Source organism: Puntigrus tetrazona, chromosome 19 (genome assembly GCF_018831695.1).
Source record: "Puntigrus tetrazona isolate hp1 chromosome 19, ASM1883169v1, whole genome shotgun sequence".
NCBI lineage: Eukaryota > Metazoa > Chordata > Actinopteri > Cypriniformes > Cyprinidae > Puntigrus > Puntigrus tetrazona.
Window position 1 is genome coordinate 17212816 of NC_056717.1, and position 16119 is coordinate 17228934.

Below are 16119 nucleotides of genomic sequence, written 5' to 3' on the forward strand. Positions count from 1 at the left end.
GACAAATGTAAATGCATTAATGTTCATTTGGTTTTTCTGTTTGACAGCATATATATGTATGTTTGTGACATCAGTTTGTTGGCCAACTACAAAGATTAAGTTTATAAAATGCTTGATTTTCATAATTTTAATAATTTTGCACGCATAAGGTCACAGCAAAAATCTGTACTATAATCAGCAAGGCTGATGGATTAATGTGAGTGTTCTTACCTGTAGACAAGTACTTTTACAAAACAGATGCACTGCCGCAGTAATTCTTGATGAATGATTCTCAAGTGTCTGGTTCTTTGAAATCACACCAGTGTGAGCTCACCTCTGCTTTTTAATGTCATTAATTTGGTCATTTATTCATTTGCAGACGAACAGGAAGTGGGAGTGGAGATATTTGCATATACATTGGTGTATGTCTCCTCCCCTTTCCTGTTTGTCTCTTTTATGAATGCATTCTAAAAAGGTTGGGAAATGTATTAAAAGCAAATGACACATTCTCACTCTTCTCTGCAAAACTATCTTTAATGGTTTGAAAATATTTAAGTCAGCTGATTGCGCTGCAAACTCATCTTGGTGTGCCAAATATTCAAGTTTTATTATCATGACACCATCTTTTTCATATTTAGCATTGGTGTTTTTTTTTTACTTTTTTTTTCTCTTCATAGATTCTGGCTTTGTGAAGTGCTTTGTGGTCGGTATTTGCAGAAACAAGGTGGTTGAGGTTTGCTGTTTTTGCTGCAGTAGTGCTGTGGTTTAGACCCCATCCTTCTTAGTGTCCTTCTTCCTATTATAGAACATATTAAGGGTTATGAACTTTACAACTAAATTGCTCTAAATACGAGTAAGGACTATTTGAATTGCTTTGCAATTTAAGTATCATAATCTGGCCTGCCATCTTGGACAAAGTCATTGTGAAAATCTCACTATGATCACAGTTCATGCCATCATCCTACACATTGACGTGACACCCGCCCCTTTTATTGTTCTTTTGCACTTGTTTTGTTTTCAGGCAACCGTGATATGCTTCATGTATTAGAAATCATGTTGCAAAGTGAAAACTAATGTACTCTTTGGTCTACAAGAGCAATCTAAGTAATTACAGATATTACCCTTTTAACACAAGAGACCACAAGGTTTAAATTTGAACTGGGAAAATATGTTGCTGCTAACAAAGTTAAGCTTTCTGCATAGTCATGCATTTATTGCACAGGCAGATATTATAAAACAAACAAAATGAAGGTTGATAGCTTCTTTTTCTTTTTCATTGGCTTAACATCATCGTATTATTTACTGGACACAAACACAAGTCATACTATTAGATTAACATACATTAATTTAGATTACATAGACTATACCATTACAAATGATCTAAAATTAAATTTTACCACATATATTTTAAAGGTTCCACATAAAAGCTAGCCAGAAGACCAAACACTGAAGTACATACATTTTTCTCTCTGTTAAATTTTAATATAAAAATGCTTTTAAATTGTGTAGTATCTGATGGGCCTGACAAGTAAGTTTAGTTTATTGTTATATGTAGCACATTTCTATATATATGTTATGCAAAATATCTTAAATGTTATGAACACATTTAGTATCTGCAACCTTTGGAATGGAGCTTTCTTCTTTAGTGCCTTGCCGTGAGAGACTTTGGCCTTCCTCCGTAAGCGCTCTACGAAAAATTCCAGACAAACTTTGGTTGCATCGTCGACGAACATCCAGTCCCATGCAGAAATACAGAACCGGGTTAACGCAGCTGTTGAAATAAGCTAAGTTTGAAGCCATAGTCCATCCTACTTTTACTGCTTTGTTGTCTTCATTCACCAACTTGACCAGCCCTAGAAAGTGGTATGGAGCCCAACAAAAAAAAAAGGAACAGACCAATACAGCAAGAATCCGAAGAGGCCTCGATTTTCCAGAGAGCCGTGTTCTGCGTATCCCAACAGCAGCTAGTATGTAACAGATAAGGATGACCAGGAAGGGCAGCAAGAATCCACAGATGAAACGAATGCAGTAGTAGATATACTTTGCTGAATTGTCACCTTTTTCTGCTGCTCCTTTGTGCTGCAAAACATAATTATACATTTTGTCATTCAAAATGACAGCATACATTTACTAAATAAAATTATGCAGATATGATTATTTATATTTTTGTTATTCTAACCTTCAGCGAGCATTGACTCAAGTTGTTCTTGCCAAGGTAGACATGTCTGTACACAAAGTACGGTGAGCTAAAGATCACCGCCACGATCCAAACTCCCACGCTGACCACCCGAGCAGCACATAACGTCCGTCGTTTTCTGGTGAACACTGGACACCAGACGCAGAGCGCTCGATCCACGCTGATCACGGCCAGAAGAAAAACACTGCAGAACATGTTGGCGTATTTGAAGAAACCATTGAACTTGCAGAGAAACACTCCAAATGCCCAATGGTCAAAGAAAAGACTTGAGATGAGTGATATGACTCTGGTCAGGCAGAAGATCAGGTCTGCTACGGCGAGATTGACCAGCCATACATTAGTGATGTTGGGCTTCATACGGAAACCAGCCATCCAGATGACCAAAGAATTTCCAGTGGTGCCGAGGAGAACAATGACGTTGAGAAAGACAATACTGACCTTATTCATAATTGCCTCAATGTCCGCTGTAGTGTTTGAGACCTCAGACTGGGCGTAGGGAAGAAGAGTTATATTGGAGTTCATTCTACAATCAAGAGAGAGAAATCAATTAATGTTACTTCAGTCAACTAATGTAATTATGTCACCTCGAAAAAATCAATTCACAAAAATTAATTCACAATAGTCTTAAAAATTTCTCAAATGCTCAAAGAGAAATAAAAACAATCAGCAACCACAATGTGTATCAGGCTGTAAAAAAATATTGTCCTCAGCTTTTTTATATATCACTTGTACTAAAATCATACAATCATTTATTGCATTGCAAGACAATAGTAAAACCTATAAAGATTTGCAGATGTGTGTGATGTTACCTGTACAAATCAGTGTTTTCGCAAATCCGATTAAACCATCAGTCTTGAAAGGAACAACACCGGACGATCCTTTGAGAATGAGTCAACAGCTGTGTTTGATAAGGTTCACTGACATTACCTGCTCTCTTCTTGTCTTTCTGGTGTAATGGATCTTTTCATTCATAAATGTCTTCAATGCAGACAAAGAGGTGAAAGGCAGGAAGAGGGAGGAGACATGCAGCGCAGCTCTTTACGTAAACACAAATGGTGTAAGTGAAGTGTGGTTTTGGAAAGTTCATATATAATTCATGTATTTTTATTGTATGTTCAAGTTACAAAAAACACAGCTAACATGTAACAACAAGGTAGATTCTGGAAGATCACTGTGATGTAGGGGTCCTGTGGAGCTACAATCTGCCCGCTATTGTTGAACATGAAACAAAATTTTGAGAAACAAACAAAACTTGTCATCAATTCATTTAAATAGATAAATAGAGTCAAACTTAAAAAGTTAATGTTCAGGTAAACAATTAATAAAAATACAACCTTTTGAGGAAAATGTGAACGTTAATTTTAATTAGTCTGCGCTTAAAATAGCTTAATGTATGTAAATATTTAAATTAGCCTACCTTTACAAAACGCTATTTATGTTTGCTCATGTCTTGAGCTCATCTTGCTAACTTGTAATAAAAATGTCTGGTAACTGAATCATAATTGTAATCAACTGTTTCTTACGCACTATGCAAAATTGCTCAACCTGTAATGTTGCAGTGTCACTGCAGATGTTAGTAAAGTGTGCTCAGTAATGCTATTAAGAGCTGGAGGTTTAGGGTTTTCAGTTCACTATTTAGTCACAGATGATATCAGAATTTGAACTACTGAACTATTGAAACAGATTTTTGTTGTTGTTGTAATTAATAGTAATTGCATTAGACACCTTTTTTCATACACTGGGTATTTACTGCAAAGGGCAAATATTACAGGAATAAAATGAACAATAAAAAATTGCTCAGATTAAACTCAGTCGAATTTTGCTTCCTGCCAATGTCATCCTGTTAAATGACTTATCAAACAAACGTTTAAGCAAATGTTGCCCATCATAAAAATGTATGATTGTTGCATAAACATAATATAAAAAAATTGTATATTGCAAAAGTATATTGATTATATTAAGTATGAGTATATTGAATATATTAAACATATATTACAAATGACTAGTATTCTGCAAATTTTTATCCATCTAAATATTAAAACAGTAAGGTTTCAATCTGTTGTAATCTTTTAAACTTTAGTGACAAACTCAGTGTCTGCAGTTTTTGGAATAGAATCAGGGCTTTCTTCTCTAGTGCCTTGCTGTGAGAGACTTCCTCCTTCCTCCGTAAGCGCTCTGTGAAAAATCCCAGACAGGTTTTGGTTGCATCGTCGACGAACATCCAGTCCCATGCAGAAATACAGAACCGGGTTAATGCAGCTGTTGAAATAAGCTAAGTTTGAAGCCATAGTCCATCCCTCTTTTACAGCCTTGTTTTCTTTATTCACCAGCTTGACCAGCCCTAGAAAGTGGTATGGAGCCCAACACAAGAAAAAGGCACAGACCAATACAGCAAGAATCCGAAGAGGCCTCGATTTTCCAGAGAGTCGTGTTCTGCGTATCCCAACAGCAGCTAGTATGTAACAGATAAGGATGACCAGGAAGGGCAGCAAGAATCCACAGATGAAACGAATGCAGTAGTAGATATACTTTGCTGAAATCCCACCACCTTCTGCTCCTTTCTCCTGCTAAAGAAATTATAAAATACATAATACTAAATGTAATCTTTATGCAATGTAATGAAAGTTTGTGCATGCAGTAATTTGTAAAGCCATTCTGACCTTAAATGAGCAGTGGCTTAAGTTGTTCTCCCCGGGAAAGACCTGTCTGTACACAAAGTACGGTGAACTAAAGATCACCGCCACGATCCAAACTCCCACGCTGACCACCCGAGCAGCACATAACGTCCGTCGCTCTCTGGTCAACACTGGATGGCAAACACAGAGCGCTCGATCCACGCTGATCACGGCCAGAAGAAAAACACTGCAGAACATGTTGGCGTACTTGAAGAAACCATTGAACTTGCAGAGAAAGAGTCCAAAAGGCCAGTGGTCGAAGAAAATGCTTTTGGTGAGAGAAATAGCTCGTGTCAAGCAGAAGATCAGGTCTGCCACGGCAAGATTAATCAGCCAAACGTTCGTGACGGTGGGATTCATACGAAAACCGGTCACCCAGATGACCAAAGAGTTTCCGGTGGTGCCGAGGAGAACAATGATGGTGTAGAAGACAATGTCCACTGTCGTTTTATCATGGTACGTTGAGATTTTGGAGTTGGAGTGAAGGGAAAGAGTTGTGTTGGAGGTCATTCTACAAGCAACAGATAAATCCTTAAAAGGTGCCTTTTCAGTTTTCCTCCTAACTATGCACTCAACTTTGATCTGTCCACACAATCTGTACATCATAAGCGTGCGGTTACCAAGCTAGTCTCACAAGCTTCACTTCACAGATAGATAAACATGAGGAGAGTTGTCTGGCAACCGGGGGTTATTAAACTGATAGCGTTTAGAAGTCATAATAGGAACATCGATTTCAGATATATATTTTAGATTTTCCTGCTAAATCATTTGCAAACTTTTTTGGCTTTCATTACATTTTGTTTTCCTTTCACTTTATATTTACAGTTTAATCAATTTGTGTATGTAGATTATTACATTTTTATTAAAATAAATTTTTTATTTAAACAATTATGATTTTATCTTAAAATGTCTTTCTAAACTCAATTTGGTGATGGATTGCTATGTTCTTACCTGCAGTGTTAGTAGTCGTTTTTGCAAAATTCAGCCCAAACCGTCGTTCTGAGGATAAACAGCATGGCATGGCAGTTAAGTCCTTATTCAATATGTCCAGCGTTGACTATGTTTGAGGTGTTAGCTAGTCTTTGTATCATCAGCGTGCAATCAGTTATTCAATTATTTTATGCTGATTCTCACCGCATCTTTTGCTCGGTCATAAAGTGTGCTCTTTAGCAACAAAGGAAGACAGGCAGGAAAGGGGAGGAGATGTGCACATTTATCTACCAACACATCAAATTCTGCAGTTGTCTGAGTACAGAGAATTGACAAAGTCACTTAAAGTGTATAATATATATATTTAACTGCATGAAAATTCTCAGTGTCAGTTACATAAAATGGTAGATTTGTCTAATTTGAATTTGAAAAGTACGACTGATTACCACTTGGTTAACTGCTAGTAACCTTTCACAGAAGATGTGACCTGATTCTGATTGGTGGTGGTTGAGGAGTGTCATAAACCGTGCCTCTGTGGCTCTCTCTGATGGTCACTGGAGGGAACCTTCTTCAGATTGCTAATTCTCTCAAACTACATTTCCCATCATGCCTTATACCTGAGACTGATTACCTGCCCACGTGAAACCCATTAACCCCCCTTTATAAGCTGTGCTCGGGCTCCATCCCATTGCAAAGCCTGCCTTTTGACTCCTTTCCTGTGTACCTCGACCTTGACTGTTTACTGCCTGCCTCGACCCTTGCTTGATTCCCTTTACGATTCTGCCATTGCCTCTAAAACCCCTGTCTCTGTTCTCATTAAAGAGCTAGCAAATGGATCTGACCATCTCTGGCTCCTCATTACAAGGAGAGATCCCCCCACGTGATTATAAAGGGCTTTTGGTGTATGGCAATACACAATAAAGCATTATATAAATGCCTCATTCATTATTTAATTTATTAAATTAACATTTTGTAGTTGACATTTATTGCAGTAAGTAAAAAATACTGTTTTCATTTGCTATTCTTTGTTTTTTTATACAGCCAATTCTATTTGTTAAAGACAATGCTTATGCACAAATAACATAAAGAAATTGCAAATTTATATTGTTTATATATTGAATGTTGCTGACTGATGTGGCTTTGTCGCATTACAATTCTGGCTTTTTAATGCAAACAGTCTCTAAAAAAACTAAAGCAAATTGAAAACGTTTTGCAGTCGTCCCCAATCTCCCTTATTAGTTTCAAACAGTGTAATGGTACGATTCACCCTGATTCACCCGGGTTAGATGTGACATACCCTGGCTTATAACATTATCAAAAGGGACTATATGAAAAGTATTTTATTTAACACTGACTTTTCAGGTGCAATCCAAACTTCTTATTTTAATAATAACAAAAGCAGAAGGACAATGTAGAATCACAGAGACGAAACAACTAAAGACAACTTAGTTACAAACACAAATGAGATTTGAGATTGAGAATGAACAAATCAGGCAACTAAGAAAAACTGTTTAACGCAGGAAAATGACCAAATAAGGGCGAACAGGAACTGACCCGGAACATACACTTTACAGTCACTGGCCATAATAAACCTGTACTTGAACACTCAAAATAAAAGGAAACAATTTAATAAAAAAAAAGCTTTGAGTAAATTATAATGTCTCATAACCTATAGTTCACCTAGCATCTATAACACTGACACAAACAACTTCTGGTGGAAATGTTGACGACTTTGCTAGATAGTTTACACTATCATTTTCCCCATGGTTTTATCTTTACATTTATTTTATCAGCTTGTGGTCAATTGTGAGACACCCCATTGTAAATGCTGGTGGTAAACAGTCTCTGCATGTTTTGTCCAAGTAAGAATAATGACTAATCTAACAAATAATATTTTCCAGGGTTCATTTATTCCAGGATATAAAAGACCAGAATAGCCGGTGTTTGTGGATGTGTGTTTGTGCGTGCTTCTTGGGAAATCTGAACTGATAGCTTTCAGTTCTTCATGCTTATCAGCTGCGGCAGAGGTGGTGTATAATAGTTATGTGAGAAAAATACCATCTTTCACAAATATAGCTGACACCCTTAAAAAAAGACTAGTAAAACCTTAAACACGCAAATCCCATGTTCTTCAGAAAGAGGTAATGATTTTAGATAACCTATTATTCAGAATTATCAGAACATAAAAAGTACCTTTCTTAGTGTTGACTGGATTCAACAAACTTAACCATTCGTGTTACCAAGGTTATTCTAAGAAAAATGATCAAACATATTTTACTTCATATTTATGTAAAAAAGATGATCAGTAACTACAAACAAACTAATTAACCACTTATGAGGAACAGATTAATTAAGGCTAAATCTGCATCCATACTCATACAAATCAGATTCAGATCAGATGTAGTGGTGCAAAAAAGCTATTAATTTAGCTTCATATATTGATTAAAGTAATTACATTTTCAAATATGCAAATGAATAATTCAGTAATCATAATTTAAATATATATATATATATATATATATATATATATATATATATATATATATATATATATATATATATATATATAGTCAATCCAATAATTTTTATAATTTAAATAAATAGAATTTAAACAATTCAATAATTTAAATCTGGGACCATCATCAAAGAATCATAGGATAGATAGGCACCCAATATCTAATGCAAAATGCGAGAGAAGAAAAAAAGTCCATAAATTCTTAAATCTTCAGCAAGATTTGATAAATGAAGGGTATAAAGCCCCTTACAATCGTGTTTGATCATACTTGTGCATATATTACCACCATATCCTTGGCCTTGGTCACGTTTAGCCTGACATATGGTATTATTAATATATTATTTATCTCTACTTCTGCAAAGCATTCAAATGTATTGTGGGTTTTGACACCTTTAAAAGATAAGAAAGATAAGATGAGCAAAGATCTTCTATGTGTCTGAATCAAAAATAAATAGATCAGAATTTGATGTGACTTCCAAGAAAATAACCAATTCGCAGAAATGACCTAATCTTGACCTACAGTAAAGAAGATAGGCTTGAAGAGAATTATCTTCATATATGACACACACTCACACACACAGCTGAGTAATATAGAATGCATAAACAATATATGTTAAGAATAAATAAATAAAAGAGTAAATAATAAATGAATATATGAAAAGTAATAATCAAGGAATCATACGAGTAAATTCATAATGCAATTCATAATACATAACACATACCGATTATCAGGTTTTGTATATATTAACACCGAAATTCTTGGTTAATTTTCTTCTTTATATATCTTAAATATTCTGTGTTTATCATTTTGTTTGTGAGATGGTTAACTAAAAGCAAAACAAAAATGACCACACTGTTGTGAAAATTCACTTCCTCTTTGAACTTTCACAGAAGGCCACATTTAATGTGCAAAAAAGATGGGCAGGAAAAAAGTGGCAGTATACAAATAACATCATCCACTGGGGCTTTTTTATTTCCTGTGACTCATTTCTATAGAGAGATTTATACTGTACTATATTTATAGAAGAAAATTCTTCATGACAGCGATTCACACTTTTTTTTTCAATCAAGTTTATAAGGAATTATTTTTTAAATGTATGATTGTTTTTAAAGGATATGAAAGGTTTCCAATTAGATAAAAGTTCTGAAATTGCAATTAAAGAATATAAATAAGGAAGGACAAAGGGAAATGTTATGCAAGAGAGAGGGATGTATGGGGTAAACAGAAGTTCTTTCTTCCTGTCTGCGTTCATCAGGAGGCTTCGACTTTCTGTCAGGGAGTTTCTGATGGTTTGATTTGTGCAGCTTACAGTTAAAATACATTATAATTCCAAAGTAAAATGAATTAAATTAATCAAACTTACTGCATGTAATCAAACAAATAATATAATTGCTGGCTTAAATAATAATGTAATTCAAACTGTTATGCAAAGCTTCCCAATAACATTTAAAAAGCTCTATAGAGTAATAAACAGCAAATACTGAAAGTATTAGACACAAAAGTTTGTATCAAGGACTAGACTTTGCACAATGAACAGAAGCTCGTTTACAGTCTACGTCATATTTTGAACGGTTTTCTAGACTGAATGTATCTCATGCATGCATCTAACTGCTTAACTTAAAAAGCTGCATTTTACTTCATTATATTTAGCTTTAGTTTTTTTCACACATTTCACCCTGCCAAAAGAGAAAGATGACCTACTTTTAGGCCACAACTCACTGGCGGAAAACCACTGCAAAAAGAATACATCAACAACATTAGTAGTAAATACAGACACTTCAGAAGAAATGGGACATTTAATTCATGCTATAAACACAACTATTCTGACTGATGTGACACTTTTCACTTCTATGCTTCCCCTTTACAACCATAAAAAAATGACCGCATCTTTCTCAGAATCCATTACCACTTAAAAAAATCTACTGCATGCATGTGTTTAAACCATTATATGAAACACTTTGAGGAAACTGTTAAGTTTGAGCCACCGTGCTGGAAAGTGGAACATTTTTAATAGTTTTGTCTCCTAAAAAGCAGAACTCATGACTTATGAGATAATGTTTAAAATAAAAATATCCTAAGTTTCAGAACCCGGAGCACTTTTCTTCATAGATGAATAAATGAGAAATAATCACACAGAAAAGGCAGGAGCTGAAAGGTGGGAAACTTTATTTTATCGATACCACAGACAGGAAAAGAAATGAGTTGAGGTTTTGTATTCACAATTTTTTCCCTTGTAATTTGGCTTTGAAGATGTTATCTGACAAAAAAGTATATAAAATTAAATTAAAATGATCAAAATAAGCTGCTTTAACAATGTCACATCTTTCTTCATGTAAATGTGCACACACACACACACGCACACACTAAGTCATTTACACTATCTGACACAGCTGCGTTTAAAATTGAACTGGAGGTTAAGTGCTGGGCGTCCGGTCAGAGGAGAACTGAGCCCAACTGAGTCTGGTTTCTCCCAAGGTTTTTTTTTCTCCATTCTATATGCATGGGGTTTTGTTTCCTTGCCGCTGTCGCCTCTGGCTTGCTTGGTTGGGGACACTTAACTTCTAGTGACTATCGTTGAATTGACTACAGAGACCGTCTCTGCATTTAATAAGAAATTGGTCACTCTCGTCACTATATATCCCTGTCATTATACTGTACAGTGCTTTGATGCAACCTGTGTTGTTAAAAGCGCTATATAAATAAAAATGATTGATTGATTGATTGATGTAAATTCAAATTGTAGATTCAAATGTAGTTCAAGCTTTGCACAGTATGCCTTAAGATGCACATTTCATCAGAAAGGGAATTATCAGCAATAACAGCTCAAGCTGACTTAAGTTAATATGCTGTTCAGCAAAGCCAGAAACCATAGCAGAAACCTAACCACAGTTTATTGGCTTTGGATCAAGGAAATATAGCAGCTGCTAAACAGTGGTTTTGATTTTAAAGGGCACAGAAACAGGCCATAGTTTCCCTTGACGATTGAAAACCAATGTTTCCGTTGTTTTTTATGTACAAAATTTAGCAAAGTGTTAAAAATACAAATATATACATGTTAATTTTGCTATTACTGGATGTTCTCTCTTTTAGGTTTTGTCAGTAAAAGTTCTTAACCGTCTTATTTTAAAGACAGTCTGATAGTATAACTGTCAGCAAAAAAAGAGTGATTTTTCACATTTGGACTTGATCAGTGTTTACATATATCGGCTTCCTCTTTATATTTTCCCAATGACTGGTCCTGTTAAAAAGCAAAAATGACATTACAATGAAACTCTTTTTAAACTTTAGTCATGCCCTCGGGTCTGTCTCGAATGATCCCTGCAGTCTTTGGAATGGAATTACAGCTTTCTTCTGCAGTGCCTTCCTGGGACTGCAAAGTCTGGCCTTCTTCCATAAGTGCTCTGCGATAAATCCCTGATAGGCTTTGTCTGAAGCGTTGCCTAACATCCAGTCCCATGCAGAAGTACAGCACTGGGTTTACGCAGCTGTTGAAATACGCAAAGCCTTTAGCGATAGGTAGGCCCACTTTAACAGCATGGCTCTTCTTGTCCACCATCTTGGCAAGCAGTAGGCAGTGGTAGGGACCCCAACATAAGAAAAAAGCACAGACCAGTCCGGCGAGAATCCGGAGAGGCCTCGATTTTCCAGAAAACCTTGTTCTGCGTATCCCAATGCCAGCTGTAATATAGCAGCACAGGATGACCAGGAAGGGCAAGAGGAATCCACATAAGAAGCGGATGCTGTACAAGGCGTTCTTTGCTGAATTGTCACCCTTCGAAGCTTCTTTCACCTGCAAAAAGTAAATCAGATGTCTGAAAGATGACAAACTATTTCATATTTACTATCCTAAAATAAAGTTTTTCCTCTCGCGAAAAGTCATGGCAATTGGAGTTGATAGGAGTTGTGTAGGATGCTACACACACCCTCTTTAATTCATCTGTGTGAAATTTGATAAATTTGATAAATCTGACGAGGTCTGTTTGTGATTATAATCATAACCACAATCGTCCAAAACAGATAAAAAATACATTTGACAAGACGAAGTGAAAAAGTTCAACCAAAGTGCTATTTCTTCTGTCAAATCTTAATTTACCAATATAATAAGACTTACACTTATACTTCAGACCATACACACTACAGTGACACACAGCTCATACCTACATCTCTGTAAGAAACCACACACGAAAACCCGCTCTTGAACTGTAAACCGTGACATACAGTACTAGCTGTTCAGTACAGTTTTAGTAAGTTCGGTTATAGAAGGCTGTAAATCCCATTTATATCCGAGATGTGTATATTCTGCTGCTGTGTGAAAGTCAGAGGATGAGTAGACAGAATTTTTGGGGTATATTATTTCCCTAACTTTCATATTTTTTGCTTAGAATGTATGATTTATATAATTCATTGACTCAACTCATGCAATATTTGAATATATGCACATGTAATTACTTGATAAGATACTTGAGTTGTTCTGACCTCCAGTGAGCACTTGCTCAGGTTGTTGTCGCCAAGGTAGACCTGTCTGTACACAAAGTACGGTGAACTAAAGATCACCGCCACGATCCAAACTCCCACGCTGACCACACGAGCAGCACATAACGTCCGTCGCTCTCTGGTTAACACTGGACGCCAGACGCAGAGCGCTCGATCCACGCTGATCACGGCCAGAAGAAAAACACTGCAGAACATGTTGGCGTATTTGAAGAAACCATTGAACTTGCAGAGAAAGAGTCCAAAAGGCCAGTGGTCGAAGAAAAGCTTTTTGAGGAGCGAAGTTATACGGGTAAGACAGAAGATCAGGTCCGCTACGGCGAGATTGATCAGCCATACGTTAGTCACGCTGGGCTTCAGACGCATGCCAGCTACCCAGATGACCAAAGAGTTCCCGGTGATGCCGAAGATTATGGTAATGGTGTAGAGGACTATTGTAACATTATCCATAATGGCATCAATGTCCACTGACATTTTCTGAAGATGGGTTGAGCTGTCTGAGTGGGGCTGCATGAGAAGTGTTGCATTGGAGGCCATTCTGAAAGACAAAAATAAAAAGTATATATGTCTGTTCAAATTAAGCACTTTAAGTAATTCACAGATCATCAAGTCATCATTTCAGTTCCTTGTGAATGCATGCTGGTAATGATATCTGTAATGTGTATGAAGCATACTTAAATAATACTACAATACTACGCATGAGTAAATATGAGCACAAAAATATAAGTATATACGTGTACGGTTTCCTTGTGTATTTATAGGGTGGTTATTAAAATATTAAGTACAGTTGGAACGGTAGTTTAAATATTTATATAGATTTTAAATATAGTTTAATCTAGCCATATTGGGCTCTCACATGACAGATGCCACCCAGGCCTTACTCAGAGTCTGTTTCAAAATATCTGTCTGGAAAAGGGGGAAAAAAAACTGAACCTTTCACCTTCAACATAATAGAGAAGTGGAAAGAAAATCAGTGTTTTTAAATGGCACTCATCTGCAGAATCGGAAACATCTTTGTGCACCTGATTTGTGGTTTCGTGATAACATTTCATAAAACTTACAGCCTTGATGTGTTTCACTTAATGTTAGCTAACATATTTCTGGTGTGCTGCCATTTAGTGAGCAATTCATCGTAAGTGTCACCGCATGCTCGTATTTGAGCGACACCATATACTAAGATAAATATGAGTTGTCTGGCAACTAAGAGGCTGTAGCATATAAAACTGGTTTAAAAGCAAAGCTAATGCGAGCTATATATTTTAAATTGCTCTGCCGACTAACGAAAGGTCAGAACACCTTATTGTGGTATTTCCATTACATTAAGCATTTACTCGAAACTAAAGTTGTGCAATTCTGGCAAGAAAACAGTAAATTGGATGTACTTCAATAAACTGTGTAAAACCCGATGACACTTCTCGAAAAAGAAAAACTATTGTTTTGCGACAGAGCTAATTGTGTTTCTCCTTTCATGTTGAAACAGAAAGCAATAATGCATGTGACTAATAAGAAAATAAGGCATAAGAATTTAAGGCAAAGATAATGGCATTTTAACAGCTTAAATAGTAAAAAATATCAAATTAAATGTGTAGTAAGATACAGAGATGCTATAAAATGATTGCCAAGAATATATTGCATTGGAAAATTTTATAAAAAAAAATAGGATAATGAATTGCTTTGGGTGTTCTTACCTTAGTGAAAGTCTTGTCACAATCAGGGTTTGGGGAAACACCACTGCATAGTAATTTGTGAACGTGTCCAGCAGAGACCGAGTATGAGTGTCAGGTCATGTTCAGTGTGCAGGCAAATAAATAAGTGACGGGTTCGTTGACATCATTTCCAGCTCTTCTCCTTCTCTCTGAACCCTTTTCTCCCATTTTTGTCATGTGATCATTAAGTGTCTTCTTTACAGACAAAGAGAAGACAAACAGGAAGAGGGAGGAGTCACAGATCAACAAGCACAGAAACATAATTACATATGTGTGTTTACTCCATTAAGCCTCTGGGGGATTATTAAAGGGATTTTGTCACTCTCAGGCCATCCGAGATGTAGAGTAGGTTGTTTCATCATTGCAACAAGTTTGGAGAAATTTGGCATTGCTCACCAGTGGGTCCTCTGCAGTGAATGGGTGCCGTGAGAATGAGCCCAAAATCTTTTTTTTTTCCATGTATTTTGCCTTTTATTTTTATAAGGACATAGAGACAGGATGTACAGTAAGAGAGAGAGAGAGAGGGTCTTCGAAATATCTGGGGATTAGCATGTTTGATTTGGTTTGATCATTTGGAAAAAATGACCTAGTGCACATTTTTGGGTTACTTAAATTGCTTGTGGATTACATTGATGTTCTGACGGCACCCATTCACTGCAGAGGTGAGCAAGTGATGATCTGCAGAATTTATCCACATATGCTATCATCTAATTACATTGCTGTTTATAAAGCAGACATGCTTTATACTGTACATAAAAACATTGCATTCTTTTCTGACATTTCAAACAATGAATATGCTAATATTGACAATACTACTACTAATAATGATTTTTATAAACCACTAGTATATTTAACATGTAAACACTGCTTGCACTAATATTTGCACATAGTTTGCGTGACGGATTCTCTTTGTCAATGTGACCTATTTTATTTATTTATTTTTTCTCAATCACATATAATCTAAAATTAAAATAGCCGCATCGGTGGTTTTCAAACTTAGATATGAATGGCTGAATGCTGGTTGTGATCATATTTAATACTATAAACTAATTGACTAAAATCAATTTGTTGTTAACTGTTAGTATCAGGTCGCTGAAAAAGGACTGTGATGTTTTGTTGTTGTTGTTAAGTGTTTATTTTATCGTTTTAATTCGTTTAAATTGAGCGTGATTGTGTGTGTAATTAAGATGTGAGAAAGTGGCATTAAATATTGGTCTGTGCTGCCACCTACAGCTGAGATGTAAATATAGATATATAGATATATACAGAACAACATTTGAGAATCTGGCCTGGCAGTTTAACAGTACAGTTTAAGGTCACACGTAAAAAAGAGAGATGTCCAAATTCCCTTATGTAAAATCTCGAATAACTCCAATGTATCAACAAAAAGGAGCATTCTGAACCTAGCTTTGTCCAACGTTCAGATTTAGGTTATTTTATATAAAATTTATGAAGATGTACACAAAATTAAATAGATGCTTCCAATTTAACACACTTAGAAAACTGTCTTTTAAAGAAAAACATGTACGAAGCATAATCAGTTAAGGAAGTGTGGTGAAATTAGAGAAAATTGTATAGTAGTTTTTATGCCATTCACCTTAAGGTGCCTTGCTTTAAGAGGCCTC

General features: G+C 35.9%; 2 protein-coding genes across 7 annotated transcripts; both read right to left on the reverse strand.

Moving 5' to 3' along the window:
• Positions 1 to 1145: 1145 nt before the first annotated feature.
• LOC122323474 (C3a anaphylatoxin chemotactic receptor-like) lies at positions 1146 to 5975 on the reverse strand. 6 transcript variants are annotated; one of them, XM_043217330.1, is made up of 6 exons: positions 5803 to 5975; positions 4837 to 5362; positions 3317 to 4743; positions 2986 to 3212; positions 2615 to 2699; positions 2236 to 2360 (listed from the first exon to the last, which is right to left on the reverse strand). In XM_043217330.1, the coding sequence occupies exons 2-3, from the start codon at positions 5359 to 5361 to the stop codon at positions 4246 to 4248; spliced, it is 1023 nt and encodes a 340-aa protein (XP_043073265.1). In that variant the 5' UTR covers position 5362; positions 5803 to 5975; the 3' UTR covers positions 2236 to 2360; positions 2615 to 2699; positions 2986 to 3212; positions 3317 to 4245. The 6 variants fall into 6 exon arrangements, with proteins under 6 accessions (XP_043073262.1, XP_043073265.1, XP_043073268.1 ...); XM_043217333.1 differs by having other exon boundaries at positions 2615 to 3212; positions 3317 to 4740; XM_043217328.1 differs by having other exon boundaries at positions 2615 to 3212.
• A 4925-nt stretch (positions 5976 to 10900) lies between these two features.
• On the reverse strand, positions 10901 to 14678 carry LOC122323367 (C3a anaphylatoxin chemotactic receptor-like). The gene is made up of 3 exons (XM_043217163.1): positions 14477 to 14678; positions 12774 to 13326; positions 10901 to 12087 (listed from the first exon to the last, which is right to left on the reverse strand). Exons 2-3 carry the CDS (start codon positions 13323 to 13325, stop codon positions 11575 to 11577), a joined length of 1065 nt encoding a protein of 354 aa, XP_043073098.1. The 5' UTR covers position 13326; positions 14477 to 14678; the 3' UTR covers positions 10901 to 11574.
• Between the last annotated feature and the right edge of the window lie 1441 nt (positions 14679 to 16119).